The following is a 17,684-nucleotide window of genomic DNA, read 5'->3' on the forward strand; positions in this document are numbered from 1 at the left end:
TGTATTTAACTTTTTTTCTATTGTGATTTAATTCGCTTTAGTAGGATAATGAATTCTGTTACACAAAAAATTCTCACCTCCGTTACCTAAACTCAAAATGCCATTCCTCATTAACACGTGGCAGTAATGACATCGATTTTTATTTTCCATGATACAAGGTTCCCCCCCCCCTCCCCTTGTTTATTTTCAGCCATAGTTGAAGTTGTGAGATTTTTGTCGAAAAACAAGAAGATAGATTTTGCTTTAGAAATTTAGTGTGGTTATTCTGACTTCTCACCTCCGTGAACTTAAATTTCAGGAATTTAAATTAATGTAGAAAAAGAAGTGAACATGTTTTCATATGCTTAACATGTGCAGATTGTGTCAACGAAGAAAAAAAAAAATTCCCTGAAAAATGTATCTATTAGACCTATATTAATGGCAAATTCATCACCTCCGTGACATACCTTATCAATGTCATTATTTCTGAGGTGAAAATAAATGATGGAGGGGAAATACATTAATAATAGGCATTCTACTAAAATTATAAATTGCCAGTATATCCTGAAATTTACTAAATACTATTTTTAACATGTATTTGAAACTACTAATTAAGCCGTATTTTAATTAAGAGAGCTTAATATTATATTCCCACTAATCATTAAAATAGCTGATTGTATGCACAATTAACAAAATTACTACTTTGATATTAAAATGCCTCACTTTTTAAATATTAAAAATTACACTTAACAAAAAGTCAGCAAAATAAACTTTAAATGATGGCAAGTGACTCGCTTGCGGGTCGCGACAAGGATTATATAATTTTACGTGATCACGGGACGCGGGAGCGTCCCGCCCCGCCAAGGAAACCAAACGTCAGCAGCCAACAGAAGCAAATCCACCGCCAAAGACGAAAGAAAATAAAAGCGATCAAGATTACACGACAGAACAAGTTGGGGTTTTTTGGGTTTTTCACCCCTTTCTACAATGTACCTTTCTGTATCTCAGCACCATGAAGACCCCCGGAGTTGATTTTTGGTACACTTAATCTCTAGTGGCCCCTGACGCCATAAACCAAAATACAATCCCCTGGACCATCAGGGGGAGGAAGTATTAAAGTTATAAAATCGCTGTTCAAAAAAGTTTTCGCTTTCTTTGACAGGGCTACAGCCCAGACGAAAAAAGGAATCAAGCTGAAATTTCGCACACACATTCCTTGTGCCCTACTGATGTGCCTTTTGTGCCATTTGACCCCTCTTCCCTTCCCCCCTCGTTTTTACCCCCCAAATTGTACCTTCCTGGGATTCTATCACAGCCCCCGGGGGGCTACGGTAATGATTTTTTGTATACATATTTTTGGGGGGCCATTGAGTTTATATACAAAAATTCAACCTCCAGGGACATCAAGGGCCGGAGTAATTGAAGTTTGAAAATCACTAATTTTCCCTAAATTCTTATGTACTTACTCTCAGCTCATAGGGTTTGTTTATCTCGGACTGCAATTGCAAGGTTAGAACAGATCTAACAGTTATTCCAAAGTTGGCTTAGGAAATGAAATTCAATCAAGACTAAAACATATCCAACAGTCGCAACTAAACGTTAAATCGCGGATATCACAAATTTGCCACAGCGACTGCTCATGCGCGCAGACTTAGCTCATTGGGCTTTCTGTTTTCAGATTCTATGTTTGTTTATATTTAAGCAGAGAAACAATTAATGAATGAGATTAGAATGCTGTCCCCCCCCCCCTAAAGTTTTGCCGATACGAAATGTCCTTCCCCCTGTTTTTCAGTTTTGATATATTTATGGAGGGAAGAAATTTTAAATGTCGGCGCGAAACTGGGGTTAAACCATTACAATATTTTACGTGACAAATTATATGAAACTGTACGCATATGAATACGGCACATATAACTTTTTAATTGAAAGCGAAAATAGCACTATTTTATTGGTTTGCTTATTTTCTAAATTAATGGATTTTTCACAATCAACACATAATGAATTGAAAATATATGAAATACGTGTGTGGATATCCGTGCTTTGCAGTAATTTGTTAGCTGAAAAATTTTTTGCAATTAATTTAAGCAAGACTTTTAATGAGCTTAGTCCGCGCGCAACATGCGCATTCGCTATGGCAAATTTGGGATATCCACGATTTGACATCGATTAAAGTTGTATAGATCGTCTGACACATTCAAATTTGAAATATTTAACGGCTTAGTTTTTTTTTTTTTTTTTTTGCTTGGTAATAACATGCGTTATTTCGTTTTTTAAATGAACTTTTAAACAAAACTAGGTATTAAACAAGACAAAGACTTCTATCAAGGAAAAGATAAATCACCAAACAATTAAAATTATCCCATAAAACGTAAAATAATCCACGATTTAAGAAAAAATGTAATTAAATAAAAAGTGAAAAGCTAGATTAAAATATCCCTCAAGCTGTAAAACATTTAAAGAAACTTTCATGAAAATGTTGAATAATCTGTCAAATAAGGAAACTGTAATAGAATTTATTGCGAAGTTGTAAAATACTCGAAAACAATATAATTTAAAATATAGTATTTTATTATCCAAGAAGTTTTCTTTGCAACAGAGAGGATACAAGGACTGCAATGAAATTTAAACCGCCCAATTCTCGCAAAATGAACATAGAATCTTAATAGTCAGAAAATAACTTGACGTAAAATTAGGCTAGCCATTATTGTTCCTTAAAAACACAAAACAGCGTTGTTTCAATTGAAAATTTTCTGACTTGAAGTTCTCAATTCTAAAAATACGGACAAAGGAATAATATCAATGCAAAAAGATGTGATATCTCATCAAAAACAACCCTGTTGTAAAAATTTCCCCGCCAAGAAAACCTTTTACTTTTCCGCACAAAAAAGAAAACCTGCATCCTAAACCCAAAAACCCTCAGCCATAAAAAGTTATGATATCTAGTTTGCCCGCTAAGTATCTGCCAAACTATCATCCTCCCTCTTCTCCTTTTTCATCACAGCTACTTCCATTAGAACCTCCTCCCACCTTCAACTCCTCAGAAATATGGATAGATCTTTTAAATTGTTTATCTTGTTTGGCGGGAAGCTTTTCAAAGTGAAGTGGTTGCTTGGTGAGCAAAAAGCTTCTTGCTCACCAAGCTCCCCTCCCCCCCCCCCCCCAGAAAAGGACAGTCGCTATTCTCTTCATTTTCGCTTCTGAACTATTCAAAAAAGAAAGAAAACATGATTTTTTTCTTTTAAGATTTTGGAAGGTTTATTGTTCCTATGTATAAAGTCCTCCCAAGACTGGGGGACATTGCCCCCCTTCGCCCCCCATAAATCCGCCCATGTATGATAGTTAGAATTCGTCGAATAGGGATGTGCTTATGTTATATTGACATCGTTGTTGTTTCGTACCATTGGACATAGTAACTGAAGAAATTTGGGTGAGTTATTTGTTTTCAATTTGTATGTCAATTAGTATGGATGCTGAAAAGATAAAAAATAAGCGTAAAGCGCCTAAATGCAGTGCCACTAAGTTCGTTAAAAGTTTAGACGTCACTTTAGAAAATGAAACTAATGTTCGTAATTTAGAAGTATTACACAATCAATTAATTGATAAAATTGACTGTCTTAAAGTGGCTGATAATGAGCTTCTTAATGTTATCGAAGCAAAAGATATCGAAAAAGAAGTACAACAATGTGAAGATTTCATGGAAAATTTAATTTTTTATAAATGTCAAATTGCTCAAAGAATAGCAGCTCTAACACCTCTGGATGTCTCTCGTACTATTAACCCCGCTAATTTATCCAATTCAACATTGGAAACTAGTGATCTAGTACATCAAGAAGCTAGGTCGTCGATTAAATTGCCAAAACTAACTGTTAATAAATTATACGGTGACCGCAGATATTGGCTAGAATTCATTAGTCAGTTTGAAAATGCAATCGATAAAAATAGCGGCTTATCTAAAATTGAGAAGCTTATTTACCTTAAGAATTTAGTAGGTGGTGCTGCAGCTAAAGCAATTTCCTGATTCGCATTAACAGAAAGTAATTATGATGCAGCCTTGGAAATTTTAAAATCTAGATTCGGACAAAAGAATTTGCTCATCAATGCGCGTTTAGGATCGCTTTTGAACATGACTCCCATAAAAAATATAAGTGATACGAACAGTTTGAGAAAATTATACGATAGAGCTGAAACTGAAATCAAGAATTTAGAAAGCTTGGGAATAAATTTAGAATCGTGCGGTAATCTCTTAACACCGATAATTTAGAAAGTATTGCCCTCTGAATTAACTCTTGAATTTAGTAGAAAGAATAAAAGTGATAATTGGGATTTGAAAGCTCTTCTCGAGTTCTTAGGTGAAGAAATACTAAGTCGCGAAAGAGCTCAATCTTTTCATTCTCCCATAAAAGAAAAACAAAATTCGGCCCATCCGCTCCAAGAACACAATCGAGGCGCTTCCGGGTCAAAATCTTTGACCAGAGATACTTTTCGAAAACAGAAAAGTTATAATTCTTCAGCGGCTGAGCTCTTGACTTTTTGCAATATGGAAGGAAAAATCACGACTATCCATTTCATTTTGCTGAGTTAGTTAATAGAGTGTCAACTAGAGATTCCTTAATAAAAAGAAAGCAATATCAAACTACACTTTTGAAACATTTTTGGATTAAATGGAAAGAACAATATCTACTTAATTTGAAAACAGTTCACCATTTCAAATCGCCTAACATTCGCAAAGAAGTAAAGATGAATGATGTAGTGCTCGTCGAAGGAACTTCAAAATCTAAACTACTATGGGACTTGGGAATAGTTCAAGAAACTTTTCAAGGTAGAGATGGACATATCAGAGCTTGTGTCGTCAAAACCAAAAAGGGACTTTTCCGAAAACCAGTGCAGCTGATATATCCCCTTGAACTTTGTGAATGAATTGGTTTCACATATCCTTTTCATGATTAATCAATCGGAAAGTTTATTGAAAATAATTTGATGTAAACTCTTTTTTTTCCTTCAAATTTTTGAAGTATTTGTAATGTTGGTTTTTAATTAACTTCTTAAAATAATTTGCTTTTAAGTATTTCATTTCATCAATTAAAAAAAAAAAACTCCTGTTTAGAGTAAAATTTTGTTAACTTAAGTTTGAAATTGTAAAATTGTTTGAACATAAAATTCAAAAATAGGAATTATATTTTGTATAAGTTTGTACCCATACAGTTATGGTATTTTAATCTTTATATTTAGCGACCAATAGTTGTTGCATTTGTTATTGTTTACTGAAGAGAAGAATTTCCTTATGTATTTGCCTTTGTTATAGTTCTTTTTATAGGTTCTATTGATAAACTCTTAGAGTTCATGGTGGGGAGCTGTGGAAAATCTCCATAAAATCCTAAAGTATACCTGTGCGCAAGAGGGCGCTTTTCGATATGAAAATTTCCCACCTGTCGGCTCAATTTAGTTAGATGTCTTTCTGTTCATGTATCGTGGATTCGTGGCATTCGATAGCTTGATTTTTGTTGATGTCGGTCTTCTCGTGGCAGTTCGAATAGCAAGGGTAATTTGGAAGCCCTTTCGTGTGCAGAATCCAAATAAAGTTAATTTATGTTTTTAGACAGTTGCCTTAGCATTTTCTTTAGCCTCATACTATTAAAAATCAATTACAAGTATTTTATTTGCTATTAAATAGAAGCTGGCAACAGATAAAAATTTTAAATCATTGCGTTTTATTTCCTTGTCGGCCAGCAATGAATTCGGTTATCAATCGCGTTATTAAAATCTGCTTTTAAAAAACGTTATAATTCGAATTCTATGAAACATGGAAGTTCCAAACGCATTCTATCAGACGCGGAAAAAAAATCTCTTTATTTTGGTATTAAATTTTAAAATGTTTATCTATGTTTTCAATGCAAAAATCGCGAAAAACCCTTTAGAGGTTTTTTAATTAATATCTTCGTTAATTAATGTCATTCAAAGATGCAACCTAGCTAAGAACACTCTCGATCAACGCTCCTTTCGATTTTTTTTTTTTTTTTCAAATTCCATCCGTTTAGGCGCTAGAGTGCCACAGACAGACACACAGATACACAAACACGTCAAACTTATAACCCCCTTCCTTTGTGTGTCGGGGGTTAATTAAAGCGTTGCAAAGATTCTATTATGACTAGAATGTCGGCCGTCAAGGTATGACGGGTGAAAAATTGCTTGCCTTCTTTTGCATTTCAACGAAGCAATTGCTCGTTTGGTGATATTTTGATGGTTGAAATTTTAACCTTAACTCCAGATGATTAACCCTGACCTCCAGTTGATAGCGTTCATAGTTGACCGCGTTTTCGTTTCTTCATTCCCCTGAAATGACACAGTCTTTATCAGTAAAACAGTTAAGTGACTGGATCGAGTTAGCCTTGTCACAACAAAGCCTTTCACTACACGTTAAACATTACCAAAACATATTTTCAAATTATCATGCCCTGGCGCGAGTTTCATTGTTGAAACACGCGGGTTGCTCGATCATCGGCTATTATTTATGTGAGGATAAGAAAATTTAAAAAGTGAAACTCTACTTGGCGCCCTATTTCAGGCAAAGCCGTGTGCGAGGGAAGGGCAGAAACTAGTGCGAGTGTGTGCGTACAGGGAGGGAGAGGGGTGAGCTCGTCGCCCCCTTAATTTTCTCAAGCGCATAAATTATAACAAAACCCTCAATAATTCAAAGGCCTAGGGAGCTGACCGAAACCGTTCATTTATGGTAGTTCTGGACTTAGACCGTTAAGAGATAGACGAGCCATTCCATTCAGTCGCTATTGTATGCGTTGATGCAGGAGCAGGAGTAAGGGCGACAAGTTTTATGACCCGGGGAGAAGATCAAACAGTTTCGCCGCTCTCTACCACGTGATTCGGTCATTTGGATTTCAGCGTTTTCTTCCCATGTCTCTATTCTAGTAGGAGAGAGTCCAACTGAATAGCATGCCGTATTGCTGTGCACACAATTGCAATGAAAAAGCAAGAAAAGACGGACTATCGTTTCACAGGTAGTGGAAATTGAGAAGTATTTCGATAAAAAATAGCGTCTAACTTAGCAAAGAAAAAAAGAACGAAAGAAAAAGATATATATAAATGGATGTATGTTTGCGTGTGGGTAGGTGTTTGTTCTTTATACAAATACAAAATTTGCGTGGGAGTTTTACCAAATTTGGCGCACAGGTTTTACTTTTAAATGCATTTTGGGTATCACCTCCCAAAAGAGCGTCCCCCCACGCAAACGCTTCCCCCGTAGTGATGTCAGTGCATTTTAGACATGAAATATGATTTTAAACATATCTGAATTTCAGTATTAACATTTTTCAGTGACTCTTAATGGCATTTCGTGTATAAATATCCACCCCTCCCCCAGAAGGGTATCAAGGGGGGGGAGGGCGGTTCAAACAATTGTTTTATAAAAACCTTTTTTTCCCCTGTCCTATAAAACAAAATTAACACTTTTTTCATCTCACTAACCACTTTTACACGCAATAAAACAATTTACGCTATGAATGCACTTCTCTATAAAATCAGCCAATCTCTAATTTGTAAACTGCATGGGAAATTGCATTTCGAATTTCGTAAATATACCTTTTTTAATTCCGAACCCAAAATATTAAAAATATGTTTAGAGTAGCTAAAATTTTCGCGATTAACGAGCGATCCATATTTTTTGAAAGAAAAGAAAAAAAAAAAAAACTTTGCTGAATAAGGAAAATACAAACAAGATTCAAACACAAAGTTAGAGGGAGGAAATTGCAAATTTTTTTTAGCCTTTCCTTAATTTATTTTTGAAAATTTTCTTCCTGTTTTAGCGATGTTTTTTGATTAGATTAAGCCTTTATTTATTTCATTAATTTTCCTTTAAAAAAAACTTTTGCGGGGACACACAGTGGAGTGTTTCGCATAACTGCGTAAATTCTCGTAGGGATTTGAGTAGCGTTGATTTTAATTTTTTATCTTCGGCCAGAAATGTTTTGGAACATTTTTTTTCTGTGACCCGCAAGCGCATAGTTTACTGATTAATGGATTTTTTTTCTATTTTATTTCTACTGTAAATTGTTGAGTTACGCCGATTTAAAAATGGTTCTAAAAGTTCGCTCATTGAAAAATAGAGTTACTAATTCACCCACGTTTTCGAAAGAGGGTAAATTGCAGAGGAGTTCTATACGATGACTGAAATTGCTTTTATTTCCCCTCGCTCTCTCTCTTTTTCCGTTTGTAATGCAAGATAGCTTTTTTACTATTAACTTACTATTTCATGCTTTCAAGAAATGAATAAAATATTAATTTTGTGAAAATGATGGTAAAAGTTTCAAATGGTAATGTATTTCAAACTATTTTTAGCCTATCTTCCCCGCAAAAGTTTTTTTTAAAGGAAAATTAATGAAATAAATAAAGGCCTAATCTAATCAAAAAACATCGCTAAAACAGGAAGAAAATTTTCAAAAATAAATTAAGGAAAGGCTAAAAAAAATTTGCAATTTCCTCCCTCTAACTTTGTGTTTGAATCTTGTTTGTATTTTCCTTATTCAGCAAAGTTTTTTTTTTTTTTCTTTTCTTTCAAAAAATATGGATCGCTCGTTAATCGCGAAAATTTTAGCTACTCTAAACATATTTTTAATATTTTGGGTTCGGAATTAAAAAAGGTATATTTACGAAATTCGAAATGCAATTTCCCATGCAGTTTACAAATTAGAGATTGGCTGATTTTATAGAGAAGTGCATTCATAGCGTAAATTGTTTTATTGCGTGTAAAAGTGGTTAGTGAGATGAAAAAAGTGTTAATTTTGTTTTATAGGACAGGGGAAAAAAGGTTTTTATAAAACAATTGTTTGAACCGCCCTCCCCCCCCCCTTGATACCCTTCTGGGGGAGGGGTGGATATTTATACACGAAATGCCATTAAGAGTCACTGAAAAATGTAAATACTGAAATTCAGATATGTTTAAAATCATATTTCATGTCTAAAATGCACTGACATCACTACGGGGGAAGCGTTTGCGTGGGGGGATGCTCTTTTGGGAGGTGATACCCAAAATGCATTTAAAAGTAAAACCTGTGCGCCAAATTTGGTAAAACTCCCACGCAAATTTTGTATTTGTATAAAGAACAAACACCTACCCACAGGCAAACATACATCCATTTATATATATCTTTTTCTTTCGTTCTTTTTTTTTTTGCTAAGTTAGACGCTATTTTTTATCGAAATACTTCTCAATTTCCACTACCTGTGAAACGATAGTCCGTCTTTTCTTGTTTTTTCATTGCAATTGTGTGCACAGCAATACGGCATGCTATTCAGTTGGACTCTCTCCTACTAGAATAGAGACATGGGAAGAAAACGCTGAAATCCAAATGACCGAATCACGTGGTAGAGAGCGGCGAAACTGTTTGATCTTCTCCCCGGGTCATAAAACTTGTCGCCCTTACTCCTGCATCAACGCATACAATAGCGACTGAATGGAATGGCTCGTCTATCTCTTAATGGTCTAAGTTATATCCGGCTCTGAGTGAGGAGAAGGTCGTGGACCCTCCCCATGCCCGTCATTTGGGCTATCAGGGGGTGTCAATTTAGCTTCCGCCCCGCCCCGGGGGTTTTAGAAACAATAAAGTTAGGCATACTTATACGTATTTTGTTACTCGCCGTTTCCCTATGAAATAATGTATTGACCCCCCCCCCTCCTCCTGCTGGAAAATTTTCAAAAATGACGGGTCTGGCTTTTTCCTCGCAATTGTTCGAAATTGAAACTTTAAATATGCAGTTGTAGATTGTCTTCGACGCATTTTAGGGAGAGAGGGCAGCGGGAAGTTCTCTACTAAATATTTCGAAATTATAGTTCGAAATGTGCAGTTACAGATTATTTTAGGTGATGGGGAGGAGGCTCTTTCTTGACACTTTTCGAAATTGAAGCTTGAAAAACGTAATTTTAGGTTACTCTCGATGATGTTTAAGGAGTCGGACTTGATGTGACCGGAGGGTCCCTGGTTTCATCCTAGCCGATCGAAGATTAACTTTCTTCATAAAAAGGATGACTGGGATACTTTAAATATGCTCCTGGTCACAAAGTCCTCCAAGTAAAACGACGATACCTCTGAAGGTGCTAAGCCAGGAGTTATTCGTCTTCCGGTTTAGTTCTAAATTATCGAACTGTCCATAGATTGTGCTGCCATCTATCATGTTTTTTAAGGCAAATCGAACCTCCACCTAATTAGTTTCCCGATTAAACGGAAGCAGTACCTCTCTGCCTTAAATCGAGTAGCCTCGTCACTCGGGCACGGGTTTCCGAGTGTCATTAGTAACAACAATAGAGAAAAGACAAATTTCGTGGACTCTAGTTGGAAAATGCTTGAAATTGAAGCCAAAATTTAAGACTGTCTTTGGTTTTGTTCGGGAGAGAGGGAAAGACATCCTCCCCGGAAAATATTTTAAAGTTGTCGCTTTAAAAAGTTATAAACGACCTTTAGTATTGTTTGGGAGAGGAGTTTTCTCCTATTTTAAATTGTTTTTAGATAATATATTGTATTTTATTTGAAAAATAATTGAAAATATTTTTGCCCCATTGAGAGTTGAAATTATGTCCCCTTTCCGAAAAAGATGGATCACTCAGGGCGGAAAGCTGTCCTTCACCTTTCCCAAGATCTTACAATCCGAAATTACACTAGTAATTTCATTTTGCTGAAAGCGTACAAAAGCTTAGCTCATACTGAAACGGTATTTAAAATACCTCAAATTTATATCACATGGAAGCTGTCAATTCTCAGTATCTTTAAAATCCACCCACGCTGGAGCGAACTTTGAACCTGCGACTTTGGGTATAAGAGTCCAACGCCCGACCTATATCACACTATTGTCCGCACAAATGGGAATATGGGAGCTATTGAAGTTAAAACGATATAAAAATGAAAAAAATGGGAACCTTTGAGTTTTAGGAAAAAGGGGAGAATTTCCCAACCCCGCCTAGACACTGCTAGACACCCCTAAATCACTCTGGCACTTATACGAATCTGCTTTCATCTTTGAAGAACACCCTGAAAAAAACGTTCACTCTGATATTCAGACACACACGCACGCAAAATGATGGAAAACTCATGAACTGCTCATCCATTCGAAAATTGAGAGAAATTTGACTGCACAGCCAGGGCCTGATTAAGATATCAAGGGACCCTAGGCCAAATACTTTTTTGGGGCCCCCTGTATTCAACCTTTATATCTTTACCCATTGGCTGAAACAATTTTAACCATTGACTAAAGTTAATTTCAGCCATTTAGGGGCCCCTAAATATAAGGGGCCCTAGGCCTGGGCCTAGTTGGCCTATTCAGTAATCAGGCCCTGTGCACAGCCGTTTTCAGATTTCAAATCGGATCGTTTGCTCATTCGCTACGCGCTTTTCCTCCCTTTTTTTATACATAACAAAATTTTTAATGTCTGTATTTTATTATGTAGTGAGGGTTTGTACCACACAGGCAAGCACGACCGCACGGCTGCGAAGTCGTTATTACTCCAACTTTCCGTTTGCTCTTCATCTGCTCCGAAAAAAAAAAAGCCACGAGGCAGTTTTTGATTGGTTAGGCAGGTTAAAAGTTCTTGCCTTACTATTTCACCAAAGTGCTGATTTTGCTATTAATTTAGCATTTGCTTGATGCTCAAAAAGTTTTGATGGCTCTTAATTACAGATAAAAAAGCATTAAACTGAGATTTTAATGTTAAAAAATTTGAAGCTTTAATAATAAAATATTTAAAAATTCTTTTTTTCAGTGGCATCAGCCGGCAGTTGGACAGCAGACGATTTGTAAACAGTTCACGTGGAAACTATGCTATAAATACTTAAAAAATTGGTTCAACAAATCGAACAACGCAATATTCATGCTTTTTTTGCTTTTATTATGAATATATATTGATTGGACTTCAAGTGTTTCATTAGAATTGGTGTGTATATGTTCTAAATGTAAAAGTATGAATGTGGACCATTATTCGTTTATCAGTCATTTTGCATTTAAATATTGTATTTTGTCATCTAATTTGAGAACTAAATCATAATCTAATTATCTTTTATCATGTTCTATCGTGTTCTTACTTTAGTTCTTAAAGTTTCTTGGGTTAAGTTTTATCTTACTACTATTATATATGCGAAAGTTTGTCTGTTTGGATGTATGGATGTATGGATGTTTGTTACTCTTTCACGCAAAAACTACTGAACGGATTTTGATGAAACTTTACAATAATATAGCTTATGCATCAGAATAACACATAGGGTAGTTTTCGTCCCGTTATGGGGGGCAAAACCCCCTTAGGGGGGCAATAAAACACAATTTTCGTATAAATTCTCTAATATAGGGATGAAAAAATGCTTGCACATATTTACATTATATGTCCATCGAAAGCTCTGATTTTTCTGCTGAAGATGGCACCTATTCGAAATTTTTAAGTAGAATAAAAAACGAGTTATGAGCTTTTTAGTTCCATGTTCGAAGGCTTTCCTAAACTCAATACAGTATTTAGTGTATCATCTCAACTCCCTGTCGATAGCGACAATTGTTGTATTGTTGACTATCTTTGCTTTTCGTGACTGTTCAAGGCTTTTCTCAAGTCAAATTTTGAAGTAAGATTTTTGCACATTATTAGCAAATAATATATGATTTGGCTGATCATTTTCCATTTAAACGGAACTTTAATGTAATTAATGATTTTTATTATTATTTATGCTGATTGAACACTTACTCATTATTCATTCAACCAGCAGATCGCCAAAATTTTTGCAGAAAGATTTCCGTAGCTGATGCATTTGGCAGTTTTTTCAAACGTCGCTGTTTTTGAAGCCGAAGACTACGTCATAATGTTTCTCAGCTTTCACCATGTAAACAAAATATCGCCAATCAAAGAATCTTTAAAAAACTTTCTTTACTGTGTTAAAAAATCCAGCAGCTAAATTAGGCAAATCCATAAACAGCACAAAAACTTCTATTAATTTTCCTTTTTGCACAATTCCAAACAATCGCCAAATTTTACTACTTATTTTGGAAACATTTCGAATGAAACTCTTTAGCACCATTTTATGGTGACCAAAAGTATCTCAGCAACTGGCGATAATATCTTTGTAACGAAAATTAATATCATATCGTTTTACAAAGTAAGGAAAGAAGGAGGGAGCATCATCGAAGGTATCCCAAAACGATTCCCGCAAATTCAGTAAAATCGCACCAAGGACCCACAGTGATTGAAATTTCCCAAAATAATTAAAGCAAGTATAAGGGGATTACGCGCAACTTCAATAGCAATACAGAAAAGGTTTTAGACTCCATGTAAAAAAAAAAAAAAATATCAACAGATTAATCTTTTTAAACATGAGAAGAATAATTTCATGTTTTGGAAATTTGTATATGCTTAAATATAGTGCTTTCGTTTCAAAATCAATACTATTTTGTTCTTTATACTTATTGCTATTTTACATTTATGGGTAAGGTAGAAACTCGATTTTTAATCACGTCAAAAAGATGTGCTTTAAATTCTTTCACTTAAACCAGAAAACAAAAGCAAGTAACGATTTTTTCTATAATTATTACTGACCCAGGCAACACCGGGTATTTTTGCTAGTTTACGATATTTTGTCATTAAAGGTTTAATTGTAAATTTTTAAACAGCCGACTGAAATTAGTTTTGTTGAGTTATGCATTTTGTTATTGCATTTATTTCTAAGAAGTCGTGACATTTAGATCCTTTTGGCCGTTTGAGATGGAAATTAACTGCAAAAGCAATAAAGGTATTAATAATATTTATGAAAATATGGGGTTTTTCGTGTTGAGAATTTTTTAGTGGCAGAAATTTTTAAGAGGTGGAGTTTCTTGAACAGAGATTTCTGGTCTTTTTATCCTGTTGTTTTGCAGTAGGGTTGATGATGATGTAGTGTGATACAGTAGGGTGATATTAATAATCCTTTTTCATCTTCTTAACATAGAAAATGTCGACTGCTAGCTTTATGTACAAACGTTCTGGCTGGTTTGTCAGGATGTCCCCTGAAAAGCAAGATACCTTGCTGAAGATGCTTATTCTATCAATGGCTGCTGTGCTGTGTGAGTATTTTTTTTTATAAACGCATTAGGTAGATAATATAGATGCTCATACATTTGCAGCTGTGCATATACATTTGCTGTACATAGGTGGTGGATATTTCGATAATTGGGAATCTGGCACGGTCGTCTCATTTTTGGCATAAATAATTTTATTTTGGTAACCCTGCTGATTTATAGTAACCCTTTGTGAATAGATGTTTCCGATCTCTTTGTTTTGATTTGCAAAGAAAAATATCTCTCGCGCAGGGCGCTTGTGCCAAAAATTGATGCCAATGAAGACAGATCAGCAGATTCCCAATTATCGAAATATCCCCCATAGGTGAATCGCCTGATAATTCTTAATATCACTATTAAACATTGACTACCTTCAAAATAGGTGGATAAATTAAGGAAACAGTTCACCTTTTGCTCTCAATGATACATAATTGAAAGTAAAAGGCATTGTCTTAATAAAAATTTTGTCTATTCACTATGTATTGTTTTTCATATCTGCAGATAGTTTTAAGTTTTGTGCGCAGATACTTTATATAGTATAACCAGGATTTAACGATTGTCAAGGGACTGGAAAAAGTTATCGTTAAATCGAAGAACGTAGACATTCAATGCAGTCAAATCCAGACCAGTGAAATGTATCATCAAATTGGGGAAATCGTAAAATCAGGTATAATTCAATCGAAGTTACACTGCATTTTTATCTTACTATAATGTTATGTAATAATTATTTTTTTCGTGCTAAACAGTTTGACAAAGTTTTGTAGAAGTAAGCTAAAAGCAAGCAATACAAAGGAATTTCCAAAATACTGCACTGATAGTAAATAAATAGTATTTATAAGTAAATAGTAAGATGAAAGTCACAAAAATGCAAGGACGGATACAAGGGAGGGGTGATGGGGCCCCTCCTTAATCTAAGGTGTAGAAACTCTCCCTTGGCATATTTTCGATACTGAAGTTCCAAAACCGCAATTTTGGACGATCTTCAATAATGTTACGAAAAAGAGGGATCTTTCTTGGAATTTTTCAGAATTGAAACGCAATTATAGCACTTATCTCTTAACACTTTAGCGATAGGTACCGGAACTTTGTTCAGGAAGTTTTTCGAAGTTCCAAAAACTCAATTTAAGATGATCTTAAATGTATTTTGTGGGCTCTCCCTTGGAAAAAATTTTCAGTTGAAGTCCAAAAAAAAAAGCTAAAATAGGACACCGTTGATGACATTGAGGTAAGGGATGTTTTTCAGTACACCCCTCCGAATTTTTTTAGAAATAGAAGTTGTAAAAATATTTTTTTTTAAATACCTAATTTGAAACAATCTTCAATGATGTTAGGGGGCAGAGGTTTGGAAATTCATGAAAGGGTTAAGTATCTGAAATCAATCGTTCCCTCCTTGAATAATTTCGGGATCTGTCCTTGCAAAAATGTATCTCAATTAATATGTTACAGAAACGTGAGAACCATGATGTTTTACGTTTTTGGTGCATTATGTAGCAATTGGCTGAATTTGACATATTTTGGTGTTCCCTCCCCCTTTTCCTCTTCCATTTGTTAGAAATTTTAAAATTCAAGGTTTGTCATCACTCTAAATTTTAAATCTTTTCAAGCACTTGGAAAATGAAATTTATTTTTTCCAAGTATTTTTCATTTTTTAGGAGCGAATCATGCAATTTTTTCGGAATTTGAAGGACACCAACAAAACAGGGGCCTTTAGCTTGTTTATCTTACAAGTAAATCTGGCCCTGTCCGCCACACGTACAAATCTTTTTTATTTTTTACGAACATGTTTTTAATTTTTATTGTTTTCAATCTGTGCTCAGTGTTTTCTTTTAAAATGTTGTTGATGTAGTTATCTTATTAAGGTGATTTTTAAAATTTTGTTCAAACACTTTTATTTGTAAAGAAAAGTTAATATTTTTAAAATTTCTTCTTTAGCTTTCTCCACCCGCTTGTTTTCTGTTTTGAGATTTGAAAGTGTTATTCATGAATTTGATCCTTACTTCAACTATCGTACAACAAAATTTCTGTCAGAAAATGGATTTTACAACTTTCACAACTGGTTTGATGACAGAGCTTGGTATCCTTTGGGAAGAATTATTGGTGGCACAATCTATCCGGGTACGTAACATTAAAATTTTGAAATCAATGTATGGACATTTGTGCCCTATTCAGTGGCAATCAATTTGTTTCACATCTTGCGGGTTTATTTTTTAGGTTTGATGATAACATCTGCAACTATATATCATGTTTTGCAATTTCTTCATGTCACCATTGACATTCGTAATGTCTGTGTGTTTCTGGCTCCACTGTTTTCCAGCCTCACAACTATTATCACGTACTTGTTGACAAAAGAACTTAAGGTAAAAAAAAATGAATTTGAATTTTGTCATCTTGAATTCAAATTATGTTTTTCGCAATCAGGAGTGTGTGTGTATATGTAGGCGTGTGTGTTTGTGTAGATGTGTGTGGGGGGTATGTGTATGTGTGTGTAGGCATATGTGTTTGTGTGTGTGCAGGCATATGTGTTTGTGTGTGTGCAGGCATGAATGTGTGGGTAGTTGTGTGTGTGTAGGTGTATGTATGTGTGTGTAGGTGTATGTATGCGTGTGTAGGTGTATATATGTATATGTGTGTACGTGCGTGTATGTATGCGTGTAAGTGTAGGATATTGACGCAACCTGGAGACTGTTTTCGCTAGAGGAGCAGCATCGTGAGGAGCCGGTCAACGGTGGTGCTGGCAGAGGGTGCTGGTGGGAAAATAAAATAATAGGAACGCCAAAAACAGTCAAATGAGAACAATAAGCAATCGTGATTGCTCAAAAATATTTTCAAAAGCCGTTTTGCATTTTTTTTACACAACAGTCAGAAAAGTTTAGCTTTTTCATACTTTTTAAAAAATTATTTATTATTTATTTTAATGAAAGTTGGAGATTTTGAAAAATTTCTATTATTTGTATAATATCATGTCAATTGAAAAAAAAAAATTCCTCTTAAAAATTAAGAAATTAAAATAACACACTTAAATTTTCGATGGTAAACAAACGAGGAATGAAAAACTTCAGTGACAATACTTGTTTACAAAGTTTCTTGGCAATGGCATCGCAGAAGAAAAACAGAATGAACGGATAAAATGTCACACTTTCTAGCTACTTGCTTGGGGAATTAGAGATTGACAACTGTCTGTGAGCTGCTTTGACTGGCACATTCTATTCAAATGAATATAAGACTCCCTGCTGCACCACTTGTAAAAATTTAAAATATTTAACAATTTACAGAAATTATGACGAAAAAAAGGTTGCATATGCATGGGTTTAGCAAACTAATCTGAATTTAAAGGAAATTGACGAATTTCACCCACAATTCGGACACCAGCCTGAGGACTACTTCTTTTACTTGGTCTCGGCGGATTTCTCCATTCCCAAGAAAGGTTGCAGCCAAGTCAGAGCCGGATTTGGAAGTGTTTAGGCCCCGGGGCAACGAAGGAGTGGAGGCCCCTAATCAGGGTTCAAAAAGATCATCATATTTTCGAAAATATCCGATACTTTCATATATATCTGATATTTTCAACTCGTGAAAGTTAGGATATTTTGTAAAAATTTTATTGTGGGGGCCCATTTGTTATGGAGGCCCCGGGGCAGTAGCCC

At 35.0% G+C, this 17,684-nt stretch overlaps 1 protein-coding gene across 1 annotated transcript in view; it reads left to right on the forward strand.

Moving 5' to 3' along the window:
* The first annotated feature begins 11,777 nt into the window (after positions 1-11,777).
* Positions 11,778-17,684, forward strand: part of LOC129221518 (dolichyl-diphosphooligosaccharide--protein glycosyltransferase subunit STT3A) — a 31,964-nt gene continuing 26,057 nt past the window's right edge. Inside the window, exons 1-4 of the mRNA XM_054856010.1 lie at positions 11,778-11,908; positions 13,935-14,049; positions 15,976-16,158; positions 16,255-16,400. Coding sequence (XP_054711985.1) covers positions 13,938-14,049; positions 15,976-16,158; positions 16,255-16,400 — 441 coding nt within the window. The 5' untranslated portion in view covers positions 11,778-11,908; positions 13,935-13,937. The remainder of the gene's footprint in view (positions 11,909-13,934; positions 14,050-15,975; positions 16,159-16,254; positions 16,401-17,684) is intronic.

The sequence above is a fragment of the Uloborus diversus genome, chromosome 4 (genome assembly GCF_026930045.1).
Source record: "Uloborus diversus isolate 005 chromosome 4, Udiv.v.3.1, whole genome shotgun sequence".
Taxonomy (NCBI): Eukaryota; Metazoa; Arthropoda; class Arachnida; order Araneae; family Uloboridae; genus Uloborus; species Uloborus diversus.